General features: G+C 42.2%; 1 protein-coding gene across 2 annotated transcripts; it reads left to right on the top strand.

The window, feature by feature from the left end:
- The first annotated feature begins 3,589 nt into the window (after positions 1-3,589).
- On the top strand, positions 3,590-20,036 carry ZNF350 (zinc finger protein 350). Of its 2 annotated transcripts, none has more exons than XM_008056030.2 (4): positions 3,590-3,712; positions 8,902-9,028; positions 10,003-10,098; positions 18,609-20,036. In XM_008056030.2, the coding sequence occupies exons 1-4, from the start codon at positions 3,698-3,700 to the stop codon at positions 19,958-19,960; spliced, it is 1,590 nt and encodes a 529-aa protein (XP_008054221.1). In that variant the 5' UTR covers positions 3,590-3,697; the 3' UTR covers positions 19,961-20,036. The 2 variants fall into 2 exon arrangements, with proteins under 2 accessions (XP_008054221.1, XP_008054222.1); XM_008056031.2 differs by having other exon boundaries at positions 8,886-9,028.
- The last annotated feature ends 223 nt before the right edge of the window (positions 20,037-20,259 follow it).

Raw genomic sequence — 20,259 nt, 5'->3', positions numbered from 1 at the left:
GAGGTCTCGCCAAGTTGCCCAGGTGGGTCTCGAACCCGCGGGCTCAGGCAATCCACTCACCTCGGCCTCCCAAAGCGCGGGATTACAGGCTGAGCCACCGAGCCCGGCTAGGGGTGAGGTTTTAAGGGGTCTTGGGCCCCTCGTGGTTGGACTCAGATTCGAACCTCGGCTGCTGAGACAGAAGGCTGTGCAGCCCCTGCGGAATCAGGCATTGAAACAGAGACCCACTCGTGTCTGTCCATGTTGCCACGACCCCTAGAGAAGGGCACGGCCAGGGTTCCAGCGCTCCTGTACATTCCTGAGAGCTAATAAAAGGTGTGCCTCCCCTTATCTCCTATGCACCCCCAGTAAGAAACTTCAAAGGACCCTCAACTTCCCTGCAGATTATGCCCAGTAATTCACTGAGAGATATGGAAAGATGGGCCGGTGCCGCGGGAATGATGCATGATCGCAGCCAAGTAGGAAACTGGGGGGAGGGGGGGGAGATGGGATTAACGGTAGTAAATATCTGTCTGGGGATGGGGAGACACCTCTTATCAACAAGGGTGCCTGAACGAAGCATATTTGTATACCTAACCCTTAACTGTACCCCACAATAGTATAATAAAAAATATTGATAAAAATAAATAAATAAAAAGAAAGCAGAAAGAAGTAAAGTTTATTATTCACCTTTCACAGATTGGAAAGGGGGCCGACTGTCAGAGGCGAATGAGGTCTTGAGTGGCCAAGGGTTAGGAATAATTAAGAGCCTTTGGGGAAAGGGGGTTTGGGCCCTCAAAGGACCTGGATCAAAAGAATGCCCAGGGCTGTAGATTTCTCAGTCTCTGTAGCGGCGTTTCTTGACTTCGCCAGGCATCTGCAGGCTGTGTCCTTGAGGTGGTGGACTGGAGGTAGTTACAGTCAGGTGATAACAATAAGAGCCCGAGGTCATCACCAGCAACTGACAAAAAATATGAATGCAAGCAGCTGAAAGACAAACTGTTAGCAAACCGGGCATGCTTAAGGGATTTTGTATAATTCCTTTCTTCTAAACTAAAATGAAGCATTCCTCTCATTAGTGATTAGAAGCTGTGCAGTTTAAAATGGCTGTGTGAATTGTATTGTTAGAATGGCTACTTAAGACTAAATATATTTTAAAGCGTGTTCTATATTTCAGAGATTCCCTGCTTTATATATATATTCCTGAGCACATTCCAGAGAGTCCCCTTATCTCCTATGCACTCCCAGTAACTAGCTTTAGGGGACCCTTTACTTCCCTGTAGACTAGGCCCAATCAACTGAAAGATGCAAATCCCCATTTGGTAGTCATAGGTTTGAATAATACAGTGTCGATGTAATCGTAAATCTTGTCATTTATATAACTTTTGTATTAATGTAATCATAAGTTTTGTGATTTGTATAACTTTTGAATAATGCACAATGTCTTAGGCCTCATAACTCTCTTCACTCTATGGCAAGCTTATTAACACTTCTGCCAGGCCCTGCTGATAAAAGCTGTGAGGTACCTCTGGTACCTGGCACCAGGAAGTCTGGACCGAAGAATGCCACTGTTAGAGTCACACTCTCCCATCAGGGCCTCCAGAATGTTAAGTCAGGCCCACTGGGGGTGTGGGTGTCTGGTGTGCAATCTGTTGCTGCACGAAAGATGGAAAGAGTTGCACAGAAGTTAAATTACAGAATATAGGTTATTTGAAAGTAAATTAGAGAGATAAAGGGAGGGAGGAAGGAAGAAAGGAAAGAAAGAGGAAGGAAGGGGGCGAGGGGAGATTCACCACCCCGAGGAAGGGGAGGGGGCCAAAGCCAGGAAGCATGGCGGCAGCCGTAGCTCAAAGAGCACATGACCACACCAGAGTCCAGCAAGGCAATGGCAAAATGACTGTTCATGGTTGGGTCCTATTAACCTTTTCCTTTGATGGGGGAGATCATTAAGGTGATTGGGTGGTGGTCTGTTCCACATCATTAAGAAGAAGCAGGTAAGTACAGGTACTGATGTCAGGTGATGTACAGCAGGCAGATGAGTGGTTAGTCACGTGATTACTGCCATGGTGGTGGGCTAGATGGGAGGAGACAAGGGGAGGGGATTTTCCTGCAAGTGACTTGCCAGACATTTGCAATCCACAAACTCCATGACCAAAAGGCAGTCTGTTATTTCTATGGCTCTGTCCTTGTCTTGCATCTGATGGAGATTTGCTGAGGGAATGGGGTAGGCTGCCCCTTGGCCTGCCTTAGAATGTCTGAATGCTTCCGAAAACATGCCTATTAGAAACTTATTTTTTTAGTTGGAGTCTCTCTCTGTCGCCCAGGCTGGAGTGCAGTGGCACACTCACGGCCTCCGCAGCCTTGACCTACTGGGCTCAGACGATCTTTCCAAGTAGCTGGAACCACAGGCATGTACCACCACACCCAGCTAATTTTTTAATTTACTATAGAGACATGGTTTCACCATATTGCTCAGACTGGTCTCAAACTCCTGAGTTCAGCCAATCCTCTCGCCTCCGCCTCCCAAAGTGCTTGGATGACATGCATGAGCCACTGTGCCTGGCTGAAATTATGTACTTTAAAATAAATACTAGCTTTAATCATGACACTAGAGATTACATAGAACATGAAACCTTTGTTATATTCTTATGTTAATTAGTACTATCCCATTCTTCTGTTACAGAGACCTTAGTGCACATCAACTTCTTTTACTGGCTTCTATTTTATATAGTATTATTGTGTATTTAATTTTTTAAATATTTAAAACCTCCTAAGATATTTTCACTATTGTTTATATGACAATGCTTAGGATGTACCCAGCACATTGTTTTTCAAACTGAAGTACGGTACTCATAGGGTAGACAAAGACTTTGGAAGAAGTGTAAGTCCAAATCATCTCTTTGCATGTGATCTCATTTGTACAATTGATCTGCCAGAGAATTCACCTGCTCCTGAGGCACGGCACTGTGGTGGATCTCATTTCTCAGTGTTTACAGTCATTCCACTTATGCTTCACAGGATAAAGATGTACCTCCCCTACATTTATAATCTTGAGCATTATTGGCCAGAGATAGACAGTTTTCTGGGACACCAAATAAAGGCATATTTAATGATATCAGAGACATTGTATTAAGATGAGATGAGATGAGGGCCGGCCGGGCGCAGTGGCTCAAGCCTGTAATCCCAGCATTTTGGGAGGCCTAGGTGAGAGGAATGCCTGAACCTAGGAGTTTGAGACCAGCCTGGGCAACTTGGTGAGACCTCAACCCTACAATAAATTAGAAAAATTAGCTGGGCAAGGTGGCACATGCCTGTAGTTCCAGCTGCTAGGGAGGTTGAGGCAGAAGGATCACCTTGAGCACAGCAAGTCAAGTCTACGGTAGCCATGACTATGCCACCGTACTCCAGCCTGGGTGACAGAGTGAGACTCCCACTCAAAAATAAAAAAAGATGAGATGAGAGCCTAGGAAAAGTGACAGTATATGGGCCCAGAGGAAATGAATACTCATGTTGAATTTTCTACCTACAGGTCCTGATTCCTAAGAAGTAAAAAAAAAAAAAAAATTACCTGAAGGAGGAAGAAGTTACAGATATGGGTGTCAGCATTTCTGGGACACACTTGATAAAGACAGATTTCTGAACAGAAATTTATAGCAGATTCAGAAGACACAAAGATAGAGTATCCCAGTTGCCAGCTATTTTCCAAGAACAAAAGAAAATGATCCACTCCCAGGTAACTGACTTTTGGTTTGTTTTATTCTTTTCTTTGTTCCCTAATGACTTTGTAGAAGCCTATAAAAAAAATCGTTTCCATCAACATGAAATGCATAAATTTCAAAAAGCAGGATCTGGAGAGAAATAAGCTTAGTTTTTAAACTCAACATCAGACAGTATAGGATAAAGAATGTATTGTTCATAAGATTAACACTAAATTACTAATTTGGGGACATTGTTCATGGCTGGAGGATACTAAAGACAGTTATATTAGCTGTCATTTTGCCTCTAATATCTCTGACATGCAACACCATAGGATACTCATTATAATTTACGAGGTATTCATTGGATTTGAGAAGAAAATATTATTTTCTGGGGGAATGCCAATATTTCATGGCACTTTGGTCAGAGGAAATTTATCTTATGAATCTTCCTACAGGTCATGTGGTAGATGTTGTCCTGAACAGCTTTCTCATAAATGCAGAAGCAAGTTTTCTATGGCTGTTTCTTGAAGGATTCCTTTTAGACCTCTGTGGAATAGACTAACCACAAACTCAGTAAACACAGGGACAAACACAAGTTGATTTCAGCCTTGTGGCAGTCTGGATTTATCCAGGAATAGAGCTTAGACATTCTAGAAATGTAAAAATTTCAGGACTTTCTTTTTTTTTTTTTAAATCAATATTTTTTATTTTGATATTATGGGGTACAGTTAAGGGTTAGGTGTACAAATATGCTTCATTCAGGCCCACTTGTTGATAACAGGTGTCTCCCCGTCCCCAGACAGATGTTTACTACCATTAGTCCCATCCCCCCCATAGTTTCCCACCACTGTCAGTCATTTTCTTATGGTAGTGCATTGGATGATTAAGGTCCACTATATGAGTGAGAACATGTGATACTCAGATCTTTGTTTCTGTGAGAGGTCACTCAGTATTATAGACTCTAGCTCCATCCAGGTTGCTGCGAAATTCATGATTTTGTTCTTTTTTATGGCTGCATAGTATTCCATCATGTATATGTACCACATTTTTTTAATCCAGTCCTCTTTTGATGGGCAGCGTGATTGGTTCCAGGTTCTTGCTATTGTGAACAATGCTGCAATAAACATTTGTGTGCAGGTATCTTTTTTATAGAGTGATTTGAGTTCTTCAGGGAATATTCCCAGTAGGGAGATTGCAGGAACATATGGGAGGTTGATGTTTAGAGCTTTTAGGAATTGCCACACAGCTTTCCACAGAGGTTGCACTAGTTTACACTCCCACCAACAGTGTGGGAGTGTTCCCTTTTTGCCACACCCTCTCCAACAACTACTATTTTCTGAGTTATTAATAATTGCCATTCTGACTGGAGTTAGGTGGTATCTCAGTGTGGTTTTGATTTGCATCTCCCTGATGATTAGTGAGGTTGAGCATTTCTTCATGTGTCTGTTGGCTGCTTGGATGTCTTCCTTTGAGAAGTGTCTGTTCATATCTTTTGCCCATTTTATAATGGGGTTGTTTGTTTTTTTTCTTTTCAGCACATTTGAGTTCCTAGTAGATCCAAGATGTTAAGCCTTTGTCAGACCTGGAGTTGGCAAATACTTTTTCCCAGTCTGTGGGCTGTCTCCCTGCTCTCTTGATGGTTTCTTTGGCTTTGCAGAAGCTTGTCCGTTTAATGAGGTCCCACTTGTCTATCTTATCCCTTATGGCCTGTGGGTTTCGGGTTTTGTTCAGGAATTGGATGCCAGTTCCAATTTCCATGAGGGTATGTCCTTCATTTTCTAAGGTTCTTATGGTTTGAGGTTTTACATTTAGGTCTCTGATCCATTTGGAGTTAATTTTTGTGTATGGAGATAGGTGTTCTGTTTCAATCTTCTGCATGTGGTCAGCCAGTTTTCCCAGCACCATTTACTGAATAGGTTCTCCTCTCCCCAGTGATAGGTGGTGGAGGCTTTGTCGAAGATGAGTTGGTTGAGAAATTGAGGTTTTGCTTCTGGAATCTCAATTCTATTCCATTGATCTATATGCCTGTTCCTATACCAATACCAGGCTGTTTTGATGATTGTAGCTTTATAGTAAAGTTTGAAGTCTGGCAATGTGATACCACCTGCTTTGTTTTTTTTGCTGAGGATTGTTCTGGCTATTCTTGGTCATTTGTGTTTCCATATGAATTCCTGTGTTGTTTTTTCTAGGTCTGAGAAGAATGTTGCTGGTAATTTGATAGGTATTGCATTGAATCTGTAGATTGCCTTAGGTAAAATGGACATCTTCACAATGTTGATTCTTCTAGTCCATGAGCATAGGATATTTTTCCACTTGTTTGTGTCATCTTTGATTTCTTTGAGCAGAGTTTTGTAGTTTTCATTGTAAAGGTCTTTCACGTCTCTGGTTAGGAAGATGCCAAGGTATTTCTTTTTTTTTGAGGCTATTGTGAATGGAATTGTGCTTCTTAATTGGGTTTCTGTTTGTTTATTATTGGTGTAAAGAAATGTGATTGTCTTTTACACATTTATTTTATACCCTGAGACTTTGCCGAAGGCCTTTATCAGTGTAAGGAGGTTTTTGACAGATTCTCTTGGGTTTAAAGGTACACGATCATGTCATCTGCAAAGAGAGATAATTTGACTTCCTCTTTTCCTATTTGGATACCCCTGACTGCTTTCTCTTCTCTGATTGCTCTAGCCAGGACTTCCAGTACTATATTGAACAGGAGGGGTGAGAGTGGGCATTCTTGTCTTGTTCCAGTTTTCAGGGGAAATGGTTCCAATTTTTGTCTATGTAGGAGTATGCTGGCTGTGGGTTTCTCGTAGATGGCTTTTACTACTTTGAGGTATGTTCCCTGTATGCCTAGATGTTCGAGGGTTTTTATCAAGAAGGGGTGCTGGATTTTATCAAAAGCTTTTTCTGCATCTAATGATATAATCATGTGGTTTTTGTGACTTTCAAATGGTTTTCAGTGAGCAGATAGCTGAACTGGTTCTTGAATACAAATTTTTATATAGAGAGTTGAAAGTGCTATAGCCTGGGTAGGTCTTAGTTATTGAAATTTACAAGTTTACTTTAGAATTTTACCTCACAGAAAATGTATAATCCTTCCCCATTGTGCAGTAAAGAATTGGCCTTTGTTCTCTAGCTCCTGGAGGGTGAGCTCTGGGTCACTGGAATGTCCTGCCTGATGGTAGTAACTTTGTTTGCATGGGTGCTTAGGCCACTGGACAGTCTAAAAATGTGACAGTGATAAGGACTTTGAGCCATGCTTTATCATTTCTAACCTCCCAAAGAACTGGAGGCTATAGTTATTAACCTGACTTCCGAGAATGGCTGGACCTAAGGTCAGTCACATGCAACCATCTGTGATCGAGTCCCAACAAAATAGCAAAGTGCATATAGCAGAAAATAAATTTCCTCTTCATACATTTCCTTCCCCTTTTGTAAGTGGTTGGTAATATTTACTTCTAGTCACTGTATCTATGGGTAGATCTGTGTCTATATACATACTAATAAGAGCATGAGTATATATTTATCTGTAGACATAAACACATACATCTATTATTTATTTTTTTTACGTGAATGGAATTATATTCCAAAGACAAAGCAGCCAACTTGAAGAGACTCTTCATTGGCCTAAGATGGTATATTGTGAGCATCCAAACACCAATGACTGCAAATGATTGAAGAACATGAACTATATAATATTCCTGCAGTTCATAGTGACACTTGGAAAAAATAAAAATGCATTTGTCACCATTGGGAATTGGGAGAGAACCAAGTATTTCATCTGAAAAATGATAAAGCAACATAAACATGTTCTTTTTTGTGGGGGGGGGGCGGGTTGACTTTTAAAACTATATTCTTTGTCTCTGTAATTTTGTTATATCAAGAATGTTATGTAAATGGAATTATGCAATGTGTAACATCTTAAAATTTAAGTGGCTTGGTTGTTGCCAGGGACTTGGGGTGGGGGTAGAAGGGTTTGAGTATGAAGGATCCTTGTGATGGAACTATTCTGTATCTTGATTATGGCAATGGCCACGATAATCCGCATATGTGATATAGTTGCCTGGAGTTAAATAAACACACAGCCACACAAGTGAGTACATGTAATTTGGTAAATCTGAATAAGGATTATCAGTGTCAATTTACTGGTTGTGCTTTTGTCTTATAGCTATGCAAGATACTACAATTAGGAGAAACTGGCTGAGGAGTAGATATGCTTTCTGTATTATTTCCTACATTATATATGATAATCTATAACTATCTTTAAAAAATCTAAGCATCATTGATAAGGTATAAGACGCCTTAATTAATACAGTCATTTATGGTCCTTCTTCCAGAAGGGACTGGAGTTATTCGTTTAATCTACCACATTGTTTTCAATGTAAACATAGTTTATTGTTTTTGTTATTTTAAAAGGAGTCATATATACTTCTAATATTTATTACACTTGTTATTTCCCTCTTTTTTTAATTTTTAATTTTTATTGAGTTGGAATCTCACTCTGTTGCCCAGGCTGGAGTACAGTGGCACACTCACAGCCACCACAACCTCGACCTGCTAGGCTCAGGTGATTCTTCCGCCTCAGCCTTTCAAGTAGCTGGAGCTAGGCACCTGCCATCACACTGGCTAATTTTTTTTTATTTACTGTAGAGATGAGGTCTCACCATGTTGCCCAGGGTGGTCTCAAACCCCTGGGCTCAGGCAATCCTCTTGCTTCCGCCTCCCAAAATGCTGGGATTACAGGTGTGAGCCACCACGCCTGGCTCCGTTTTTTGTTATTTAATACCTGAGTTTATGTTAATGAGGTGACTTTTGGAAATTGGAAAACTCCTAAGGAGAAAAGACTAGATGCTAGGGAACCAGCCCTGTGAATAGAGGGTTGGACCTTCAGCCCCACCCCCCACTGCCAAGGAGGGAAGATGGGCATAGAGATGGATCAATCATTAACAGTCCGTGATTTAATCAATCCTATGTATATAGTGATACTTCCATAAAAAAAATAAGAAGGTTTGGAGAATTTCTGGGTTGGTGAACACACTGAGAATGGATGGAAAGCTGAATATATGATTATAGAATATTTTATTAGGGTTTTACTTTCTAAATGTATTTTTTAAAAAACACTAGGTATATAGATACAACTTATAGAGTAGAAACGAGCAGAAAAACTTCAACGTTTCCTCCATATCATCAAATGGACATCACTTCATTAAACAGGACCATGTTATTACAGAAATCCCTGACACTGGAGGATGTGGTTGTGGAGTTCACCTGGGAGGAATGGCAGCTCCTGGATCCCGCTCAGAAGGACTTGTACCAGGATGTGATGTTGGAGAACTATAGAAACTTGGTGTCACTGGGTGAGGACAGCTGCCCTGTGTCACCTAGAGGATGCCCAGTCAGTGGCCTTCCTTTATTCATTTTTTTTTTTTTAGGTGGGAGATTGGGGAAAGGGAGATCTCACTTTGTCACCCAGACTGAGGGGCAGTCATACAATCACCACTCACTGCAGTCTCGAACTCCTGGACACAAGTGATACTCTTGCCTCTGTTTCTGAGTAGCTGGAAAATGCAGGCATGTGCCACCATGCCCGCCTAAGTAGTTGGAATTTTTTGTTTTATTTATTTATTTATTTTGACTGTAGAAAGCCTAATGCTGTGGAAAAAGAAAAAAAAAATTTTTTTTTTTTGACTTGGAGTCTCACTCTGTCGCCCAGACTGGAGTGCAGTGGCCACTCCTGGCCACTGCAGCTTCAACCTGCTGGGCTCTGGCGATCCTTCCGCCTCAGCCTTCCAAGTAGCCAAAACTACGGGCGCACTACCACGCCCGGCTAATTTTTGATTTATTGTAGTGATGAGGTCTCGTCAAGTTGCCCAGGTGGATGTCGAACCTGCAGGCTCAGGCAATCCACTCACCTCAGCCTCCCAAGGCACGGGATTACAGGCTGAGCCATTGAGCCCGGCTACCAGAAAAAAATCTTATAGAGATGTAGAGATGGGATCTCACTATGCTGCTGAGTCTGGTCTGAAACTCTTAGGCTCAAGTGATTCTCCCTCCCTGACCTCCCAAAGTGCTAGGATTATAGGCATGAGCCACTGTGCCTGGCCCAACCTTCCTTTCTTAGCTGCTAATTCTTTAGAGTACTCTGAAGTGGTAGATTCTCAGATCCCTCTCTTGACCCACACAAGAGACTATATAATCTTACTCCTGAGAGAAAAACCTTGACATTATGGATGTAAAACATATTTAGTCCCTAAAATGTAACATTCTCCCTTTTTGACATACCTAGCCTTAATTCACTGTGTCTAAGTCTTCTGTCATTTCCCATGAGCAGGGTATCAAGCTAGCAAACCAGATACACTCTCCAAGTTGGAACAAGGAGAACCACCATGGACAATAGAAGATAAAATCCACTGTGAAGGCCCTTCAGGTGAGTGAGAGAACCAGCAAGGGGGAAGGCTAGGGAAGTTACATTCTAGTCAGTCAGAGAAGGCATCACAGCTGTAAAGGGGAGTTAGGGATATGTAGACAGCTCCTCCATGCATTGTCTCCCAGTGTGTAACTCTTTTTCTTTGTAGTTTAGAGAAAAATATATCCCTTCATTTCTGGGGTCTGATCCCTCTTTATCTACATCTTGATTTTTTTGTTTGTTTGCATCATTTTCTTTCTAGAATTTCCAAATATTTCCCTCCTTCATGCCCTTTTTTCATTATGAAGTTCCACTTTCCAGGCCACTCTTCAAAGAGAAAACTTTGAGTTCCTTGCTGTCTTTTGACTACTGCACCATTCTATTTCATTGGGTAATGCCAATTTCCCTTCCTAACACCCACCCTATAGTGGATGCTGCATCCTCAGGGTAAGCTGAGTTTACATTGTGCCTTGGCTTCCTTGGCTTCTCTTTTTCCTTACTCTCAGACTCTCCAAAGTTTCTGTTTTCTATTTTCTCATCTATTCTTCTTCCTCCTGAACGTTTCATTCATTCTAATAAAATAAAGTTCCTTCTGTTCCCTGGAAGAAACTCCCAAACTGACATCTCCCCAGTGTTACTAACACAGATTTTAGTTCTGTGTAATTTATTGGCAACTCTCCCATGAGTTTCTAATTACTGCAAGACACTAGAGTCATCTTCTCTCTAAAGAAACCTCTCTAAGTTTAGGTTTTCCTTTATTCTTGTACATCCTACATCTTGGCCACCCTGGTATTACCTACCTGTAGCATTCTCTTTAATGGTCTTTGTTGTTCATGATGACTTTTTTTGGTTTGGGGTTTTTTTTGAGTCAGAGTCTCACTCTGTCGCTCAGGCTGGAGTGTAGTGGCACACTCTTGGCCACCACAGCCTCAACTTGCTGAGCTCAGGCAGTCTCCTGCCTCAGCCTTCCAAATAGCTGGAACTACAGGCACACGCCACTATGCCCAACTAATTGTTTGATTTATTGTAAAGTCTCACCATGTTGCCCAAGCTGGTCTCGAATTGCCTGTGAGCTCAGGCAATTCTCTTGCCTTGGCCTCCCAAAGTACTGGGATTTCAGGCGTGAGTCACCGTGCCTGGCCATGATGACTTTTTAACACCCTCCATCCTCAGATCCAGCCTAAGCCAGGTCATGCCTACTTGGATGGGATTCCTTTGTGTATTTACTAATTCAGAGCTTTCTTCTTGTTCATTGTAGATATTACTGTTGTATTTGCCTTTGTTTTTCCCCCATCATATTCGTATGACACCAAGTCTTAGTTAACTGTGTTACCTGTTAAATGATATTCAAATTCTTGTTTCAATGTCGCTGTGATATGGTATCATCTTGCTTACATAGAAATTTCCATCTTCTTTCCTAATCTCTATCCAATGTGTTCTGTATATGTGATTACATCTCTGATTCATTCCTTTAAAAATCAGAGCCTCACTCTATCACCCAGTCTGGAGTGCAGTGGCACACTCATGGCTACTAGAACCCTGACCTGCTGGGCTCAGGTGACCATTCCACCTCAGCCTTTAGAGTAGCACTACAAGCATGTGCCACCACACCCAGCGTGGTCTTGCCAAGTTGCCCAGACTGGTTCTCCAATTCCTGGGCTCACGCAGTCTTCTTGCCTCTGCCTCCCAAAGTGCTGGGACTGCAGGTGTGAGACATCACGCCTGGCCCAAAATTATTTTTTGATAGTGTAATACATACTGGGGAATAACAGCAGTGAGCAGAAACATACCAACAGTAGACCAAGAGCTTTCATTCTAAGAGGAGGAGATATAAAATAAGGTTGCATTATGTCATAAGTACATGCCAGGGCTGGGGTTACTCTCAGGAAAGGGAGTAATTCTCTGAGATGGTACCTTTGAGCCAAGAGATGAGGAAGTTAGGCTTCTGGATTAGAGTGTTCCAAGTAGAGAGAATAGTGAGTTTAAAAGTTGAAGACAGCGCCGGGCGTAGTGGCTCTAATCCCAGCTTTTTGGGGGATGGAGGCGAGAGGATTGCCTGAGCTCAGGGGTTTGAGACCAGCCTGCCAGCCTGGGCAACTTGGTGAGGCCTTGTCTCTACAATAAATCAAGAAAAATTAGCTAGGTATGGTGGCGCACACCTGTAGTTCCAGCTACCTGAAGACTTAGATGGAAGGATCACCTGAACCCAGGAGGCCAAGGCTGCGGTGGCCATGAGCATGCCACTGCACTCCAGCCTGGACTACAGAGTGAGACTTCAACTTAAAAAAAAGTTCAAGACTGGACTGTGTTTGAGAAACCAAGGAGCCCACATGAATGAAGCAGAGTGTGTTGTTGGGATCACAGTTGGAAATAGGCCACAGAGGCAGCAGTAACTGGGGGAGAGAAAAGTTGATCATGGAGAGCCTGATGATCCATTTCAAGGAATCATGATTTTATTCCTAACAAGATGAGAAGGTATGTCAAGACCTTGAGTACTGAAATGACATGGAATAATTTTTTTTATTTTTTTAAATTTTTTATTTTTTGAGTTGGAGTCTCACTTTGTCGCCCAAACTGGAGTGCAGTGGTCGCTCCTGGCCACCACAGCCTCAGCCTGCTGGGCTCCAGCGATCATCCCGCCTCAGCCTTCCAAATAGCCGGAATTACAGGCATGTGCTACCATGCCCGGCTGATTTTTTGATTTATTGTAGAGATGAGGTCTCGCTGCCCAGGCGGGTCTCGAACCTGCGGGCTCAGTCAATCCACTCACCTCAGCCTCCCAAAGGCGCGGGATTACAGGCTGAGCCACCGAGCCCGGCTGAAATAATTTGTTTTAAAGGGATCAATGACTACTGGGTAGAACAGTAGACAGTAGCAGGCAGGGTGTGAGCAGGAAAGCCAGGTAGGAAGCTGCCTTGTGGGGAGGGGTCAGTGTTGGTGAGATTCTGGATACACTAATTAAAGAAGACAGAATTTGTAGTTTAAATAAATGGTGGAGTGGTAAGAGGAAGAAATAGATAAAGGCTGATGGCAAGGGTTGTAGGGTAGAAACTGCTGTTAAGGAACATTGAAGTAGCATAACTGGATGATGAGTGTTGGGCTGCTGTGCTTTTAGGAACAGGAATACTCTGTTCAGATGCATTTGAGCAGGTGGATGAGGGATGTGAGTAGTTTCAAGCAAGGAGGGTTATAATGTGAAGCAATTGGAAGGTCTAAGGCCTGAGGCAGGAACATGTCTGAGAAACTTTTGGAAGCTTGTGTGGTTGGAAGCAAGAGGGAAATGACTGGAGATAAGGTTAGTGGGGGTTGTGGGAGAGCTGATTACACAGGACTGTTCAAGGACATTTCAAGCCCTTGATTTTATTGCTAATGAGATGAGAAAATATTAAAGAGTTTTTAGTAGAGAAGGAGTGACATGATGTAATTTATGTTTAAAGAATCACTTTGACTACTGTATAGAAAATATGAGCTGGGTGCAGTGGCTCACGCCTGTGGTTGCAACTGCTTGGGAGGCTGATGTGGGAGACTGCTTGAGGCCAGGACTTTGAGATCAACCTGGGTAATATAGCAAGACCCTTTGACTACAAATAACTTTTTAAAAAGTTAGTTGGGCAAGGTGGCGTGTGCCTATAGTCCCAGCTACTCACCGGGCTCAGGTGGGAGGATCACTTGAACAATCTAGGAGTTCTAGGTTTCAATGAGGAATGATGGCAGCACTGTACTCCAGCTTGGACGACAGAGACCCAAATAAATAAGTAAACAAACAAACGGTAGCTGGTGGGAGAGGAAGCAGGAAAGCCAGGCAGGAGGCTATCGCCATAGTGAATGAAAGTGACTGACTTTGACTTGGGTGAAGGGGTTGGGTGTTGGTCGCATTTTGGATATATTTATGTAGGAGGGAAGGTGGGATTTACCACTGAAGTGGATATAGGGTGTGAGAGAAAGAAACAGATGAAGGGTGATACTGACCAGTTTTGGCATGCATAAAGCGAGCGTCCATTTACCGTGATAGAGATGGCATTTAGAAGAGATTTGGGCCGGAAAATTGTTTTGGAGATTGTTAGGTTTGACTTGCTTGCTAGTATTCAAGTGAATCTCTCTGCTGTGTTTGGATGTACCTGAGATGTTTGACAGGTTAGGTCTAGAGATAGATATTTGGACTAGATAAGAAATTCTAGGAGTGAAGGAGAGAGGCAAAGAAGAGCCCTGGGAATTAGAAATTAGATGAGTGAGTAACTAGTAAAGTAGGCTGAGAAAAAGCAAGTGTTTAGTTTGCATGTTTGGCTGATGTCCTGTTAGCAGGGGACATTTGGGTAAATTGGATAACTACTATATTGTAAACTCTATTGTGGACTCTGTATATTTCTAATTCATTAGAATGGAGAATTGTAGGTAAGTTTTGTATTTTCCTAGCTTCCTTTTTCTGCTGAGGTAAGACCTTTCTAGCTAAGACCTCTCTTGTCTTACTTTTTGCGGAGGTCCAGCTTCCATAGAGCAGGGCCTGAGGTGGGGGGAGGGAATGAGAAAAGAAAAAGAACAGCAGGATTGGGAGGTCTCTCGTCTCAATAGGTGAGAGCAAGTTTATTCTCACAGCATGTTTTTTATATAGGGCAAAACTACATAAACAAGAAATATCTTAATGCTAGCATCAGCTGGGAAAGAGGTTAATGTTTGTGACTTTTTTGGCAAGCTTACTATAGCACTAACATCTACGTTTTCTGAGAGTCTAGGCAAAGCCATTAACATCTGTGTTCTTTGAAGTTCTGAGTAAGGTTATTATTGAAGCAGGCTACATCTAGCCTACACAGACTAGAGGTGACACCACCTGAATTCTACTAAATCAACATTCTCAGGGACAAACATCGAGAGAAGAAAACACTGGCTAAGCTCTTGTTGGATCCAGGCCAGAAGCACAAGGACCTTGTCAGGCTTGTGTATTTTTAGGACATAAGGACCTTGTCAGCTTATGTCCTTGTTTCCTTCAACTTTTCACCTGGATGGCAAATGTGTAACAGTAGGGTACATCCAGATATTCTAGGAAAAGCTGGAGATAAAGCTACCAGGAGTCTTGATCCAGGAGGAGGAAGTGGTCCCTCTGGAACTTTTAATTGATGCCCGCCAAGACATAAGAGTAGAATTATGGAAGAATATGGCACTAGGGGCAAGAGGAGAGATCAGAAGAAAGTGAAATGGGAAGAATCTGTATCTGTACAGGAACAGCATTTTTAAAAAGGTGACAGTTCCTACAGCTATTACAGCCATTTGTCTGCCTCTAGAGACTGTGTGCTCCACTGCTCAGTCATATATTCCATAAGGACCATTGCATTCCTCTTTCTGCAGGAATAAAGGAGACTGTTACAGCTAGACTAATGTTTGGTGTGCTGATGACAGCAGTGTTCCAGTAAGTGTGAGATTGGTGCCTTGAGAAAGTTGGTTTGATGGTGGTCTACAGAAAGAAGGGCAAATTTTAGGAACAGGATCACTACCCAAGAATCTATCAGAGTTAACTAAAGGTGCTGAGTGTCAAACTGTCTGACCTACCTCTATAGGATAATTGTTTGAATCACCAGTGTCTGCTTATCTCTGTGGTCAGGATGGTTAACATTTGATTTCCCTCATTGTGCTTTTCCTAATTTCCAAACCCTGACTGTAGAATGAAGCTTTGGCCTTGTGCCTTCATCTTCTTTTATTCTTTGTCTGTAAATATGTATTTACTAAAGTTTTCCAAGGCTGAATGCAGTGGCTCATGCCTATAATCCTAGCACTTTGGAAAACCAGAAAAGGAGGATCGCTTGAGCCCAGGAGTTCAAGACCAGACTGGGCAACATAGCGAGACTTCATACCAAAAAAACTTTTTAAGTTAGCTGGGCATAGTGGTGTGTATCTATAGTCTAAGCTACTCAGGAGGCTGAGACTGGAGGATTGCTTGAGCCCAGGAATTTAAAGCTGTGGTAAGCCATGATCATGCCACAGTCCTCTATCTTAGGCAACAGGGTGAGACCCTCACTCAAAAAAACAAAAACAAACCAAAAAAAAACACGTTTTCAAAATTGAGATCTTCAGTTAAGGCTTTTATCAAAATGTAGAAATCCTTTATACTTCACATCTATACTTGAGTATGTAATGATCACCTTAAAGTTGATATGCTTCAGAATATACACTTGACTTCCTCTACCTCCTGTCCTTTAGTGGTTTTCCTTATCTTATTAAGAGAAACAAGTAAACCAGTGATCCAAGCCAAATACTTGAGTATTTCTCAAATCTTCATTTTCTTGAGCCCCCCTGATGCCAGCTGCAAAAGTGAATCTGTCTGTAAGTCTTGTCTTCTAAAATATAACCTGATTTCCTCTGCTTCTCTCCATTCCCATGGCTCCATGGCTTCAAACCCCTTTGCACAATCTACAGCTGCTTTCCTTGTGTCTCTTTGTGGTTTTTTTGTTTTGTTTTGTTTTGTTTTGAGTTTGCTCACAGCCACCACAGCTTTGACCTGCTGGGCTCAGGCAAGCCTTCTGCCTTAGCCTTCCATGTAGCTGGAACTACAGGCATGTGCCACCATGCCCAACTATTTTTTTATTTATTGTAGAGATGAGGTCTTGTCAAGTTGCCCAGACTGGTCTCGAACCCGAGGGCTCCAGCAATCCTCTCACCTTGGCCTCCCAAAGTGCTGGGGTTATAGGTGTGAGCTACCATGCCCAGCCTGTGTGTGTGTGTGCGTGTGTGTGTTGAGTCAGAAGTCTTACTCTTGCACAAGCTGGAGTGCAGTGGCATGCTCATGGCCACCACAGCCTCAGCCTGCTGGGCTTGGGCCATCCTTCCACCTCAGCCTTCCAAATAGCTGGAACTATAGGCATGTGCTACCATGCCCGGTTAATTTTTTGATTTATTGTAGAGATGAATCCTAACCAAATCTCCCAGACTGGTCTTGAACCCCTGAGCTCAGGCAATCCTCTCACCTTGGTCTCTCAAAGTGCTGGAATTACAGGCTTGAGCCACTGTGCCTGGCCTTCTTTGTGCTTTTAAGTCATTTTACCAAACTATAGTGTAAGCTCCAAGAAAATGAGGAAAATATTTTTGTACCCCCAACACCAGCACTGTGCCCTGTGCACAGTGGCAATTCCATAAGAGTGTGTAGAATGGGCCAGGCTCAGTGGCTCAGCCTGTAATCCCAGCACTTTGGGAGGCTGATGTGAGTGAATTGCCTGAGCCTGTGGGTTTGAGACCAGCCCGGGCAACTTGGTGAGACCTCGTCTTTCCTATAAATAATAATAATTTTTTAAAAAATTAGACGGGTGTGGTAACACATGCCTTTGATTCCAGCTACTTGGAAGACTAAGGCAGAAGGATCACTGGAGGCCAGCAGGTTGATACTGGAGTGGCCATGGGTGTGCCACTGCACTCTAGCCTGAATGATGGAGTGAGATTCCAACTCAAAAAAAAAAAGAGTGTATAGAATGACTGAATCTGTCCTCTGAGTGGCTCTCAACTACTGGTCTATGGCTCACAGTGATCTGCTTGTATTTTATAATCTTCACATGTTTTGCAAGACCTTATTTAGAAAGCAGCCAACCAGGTGCAGTGACTCAAGCCTGTAATGTGAGCACTTTGGGAGGCCAAAGCAAGAGGACTGCCTGAACCCAAGGGTTAGAGACCAGCCTGGACACCTTGGCAAGACTTTGTCTCTACAGTAAATCAAAAGTTAGCCAGGCGTGGTGGTATGCACCTGTGGTTCCAGGTACTTGGAAGGCTGATGTGGGAGGATCATCTGAGCCCAGCAGGTTGAGGCTGAAATGGTTATGCGTGTGAAACTGTGACTTAAAAAAAAGAGAGAGAGAAAGAAATCTGTCAAAGCTATATTTATTCATTAGAATTATTCAACTTTGTTTTTACGTTAAATGTTTTTACCTTTTGGTTTGTGCATTAGTTCATTTGTGTTGCTATAAAGGAGTACCTGAAAGTGGGTAATTTATAAAGACAAGAGGTTTATTTGGCTTACAGTTCTACAGGCTGTACAAGAAGCATGGTGCCAGCATCTGCTCAGCTTCTGGTGAGGTCCTTAGGAAGCTTTTATTCATTGTAAAAGGGAAGCAAGCATGTCACAGGTGAGAAAGAGAAGTGGAAGGAGGTACTATGTTCTTTTAAACAGCCACTTCTTGTGTGAATTGAGAGAGAAAGAGATCACTCATTACTGTGAGGATGACACCAATCCATTCATGAGGGATCCATCCCCATGACCCCAACACCTCTCACTCAGCCCCACCTCTAACAGTGGAGATCAGGTTTCTTCATGAGATTTGGAGGGGATTGCCAGAGCCCTTGGATTCAAGACTAGTCTGGGCAACTTGGCGAGACCTCATATCCAAACTTTATCATCCTGTTTATATTATTATTATTTTTCCCAATGTGCAAGGAACATTAACCATGGAGTTTTATTTACACTCCTGTTACAGGGTTATCACTAAAGAAATAGCTCACATCTAGGCATTAAAAAAAAAATCAAGATGATGGAATACTCATTGTTCTTTTCTTTCTAGAAATCTGGAAAGTTGGGGGTCATCTGCCAGAACATTTACAAAGTGAAAGCCTAGTGAACAGAATGGAACATAATGCATTTGAAAATATTGTTCATCAGAGCAAAAGCCAGTTTCTCTTAAGGCAAAATCATATTTTTGACTTACATGAAAAAAGTATGAAATCAAATCTAACTTTAGTTAATCAGAGCAAAAGTTATGAAATAAAGAACTCTGCTGAGTTGACCAGAAATAGGGAATCTTTTCTCCATGTTAACCATAAACAATTTCATACTGAAATTAAATTCCCCGCAAGTGAAAAACTCATCAACACTAAGTCCCAATTCATCAGTCCCAAGAATCAGAAAACTCGAAAAATAGAGAAGCCTCACATATGCAGTGAATGTGGGAAAGCCTTCATCAAGAAGTCTTGGCTCACTGATCACCAAATCATTCATACAGGAGAGAAACCCCACAGATGTAGTCTGTGTGGGAAAGCCTTCTCCAGAAAGTTCATGCTCACTGAACATCAGAGAATTCACACAGGAGAAAAACCTTACGAATGCACTGAATGTGGCAAAGCCTTTCTCAATAAATCACGGCTCAACATACATCAGAGGACGCACACAGGAGAAAAACCCTATATATGCAGTGAATGTGGAAAGGGCTTCATCCAGAAAGGAAATCTTATCGTACATCAGCGAATTCACACAGGTGAGAAACCTTACATATGTAATGAATGTGGAAAAGGCTTCATTCAGAAAACATGCCTCATAGCACATCAGAGATTTCACACAGGAAAGACGCCCTTTGTGTGCAGTGAATGTGGAAAATTCTGTTCTCAGAGGTCAGGTCTCATTATACATCAAAGAATTCACACAGGAGAGAAACCCTTTGAATGCAGTGAATGTGGAAAAGCCTTTACCACAAAGGAAAAGCTTGTTGTCCATCAAAGAACTCATACAGGAGAGAGGCCCTATGGCTGCGATGAATGTGGGAAAGCTTTTGCATATATGTCTTGCCTTGCGAAGCATAAGAGAATACACACAAGGGAGAAATGGGAAGGTTCAATCAAGGTGGAAAATCCTCCTGCAGAAAGTCACAGTTCATTCCATACCAGCGATGTCATGCAGGAGAAAAACTCTGCTAATACAGTGACGTCACAAGTGCTTTCTGTGGCCCCTCAGACATCATTAAACATCAGTGACCTCTTGGCAAACAGGAACGTAGTCCTTGTGGGGCAGCCTGTGGCCAGATGTGCACCCTCAGGAGATAACAGAGGATTTGCACAGGAGAGAAACCTTGCGAATATAGTGAATGTGGTTGTGCCTTCAGTGGTCAATTATGTCTTATTTTATGTCTCAGAAAACCCATAGAAAGAAAACCCAGATATAAGATATAGTCTATCTGGAAAAGGACTGAGCAAACATATCTAGTTCATTATATGGATGAAAAGCATATACTGAGAGAAAATGTATAAATGCAGAGACTGGGAAAGCCTGATAAACTCACTCTATTTACATGTATGCCTTGATAGAGAGGCATAATCTGATGTTAACCCAAACACATACACAACAATTGCTCTGTCAATTAAATGAATGAAGCCCAAATTATTTTAAATGGAAGAAATAAGTAGTATGAATTTTTGAAAGATAACATAATCAGTATATGGTTT

This window comes from Carlito syrichta, unplaced genomic scaffold, assembly GCF_000164805.1.
Source record: "Carlito syrichta isolate Samal-C Ts95f unplaced genomic scaffold, Tarsius_syrichta-2.0.1 Scaffold302083, whole genome shotgun sequence".
Taxonomy (NCBI): domain Eukaryota; kingdom Metazoa; phylum Chordata; class Mammalia; order Primates; family Tarsiidae; genus Carlito; species Carlito syrichta.
This window is presented reverse-complemented; position numbering and strand designations above follow the sequence as displayed.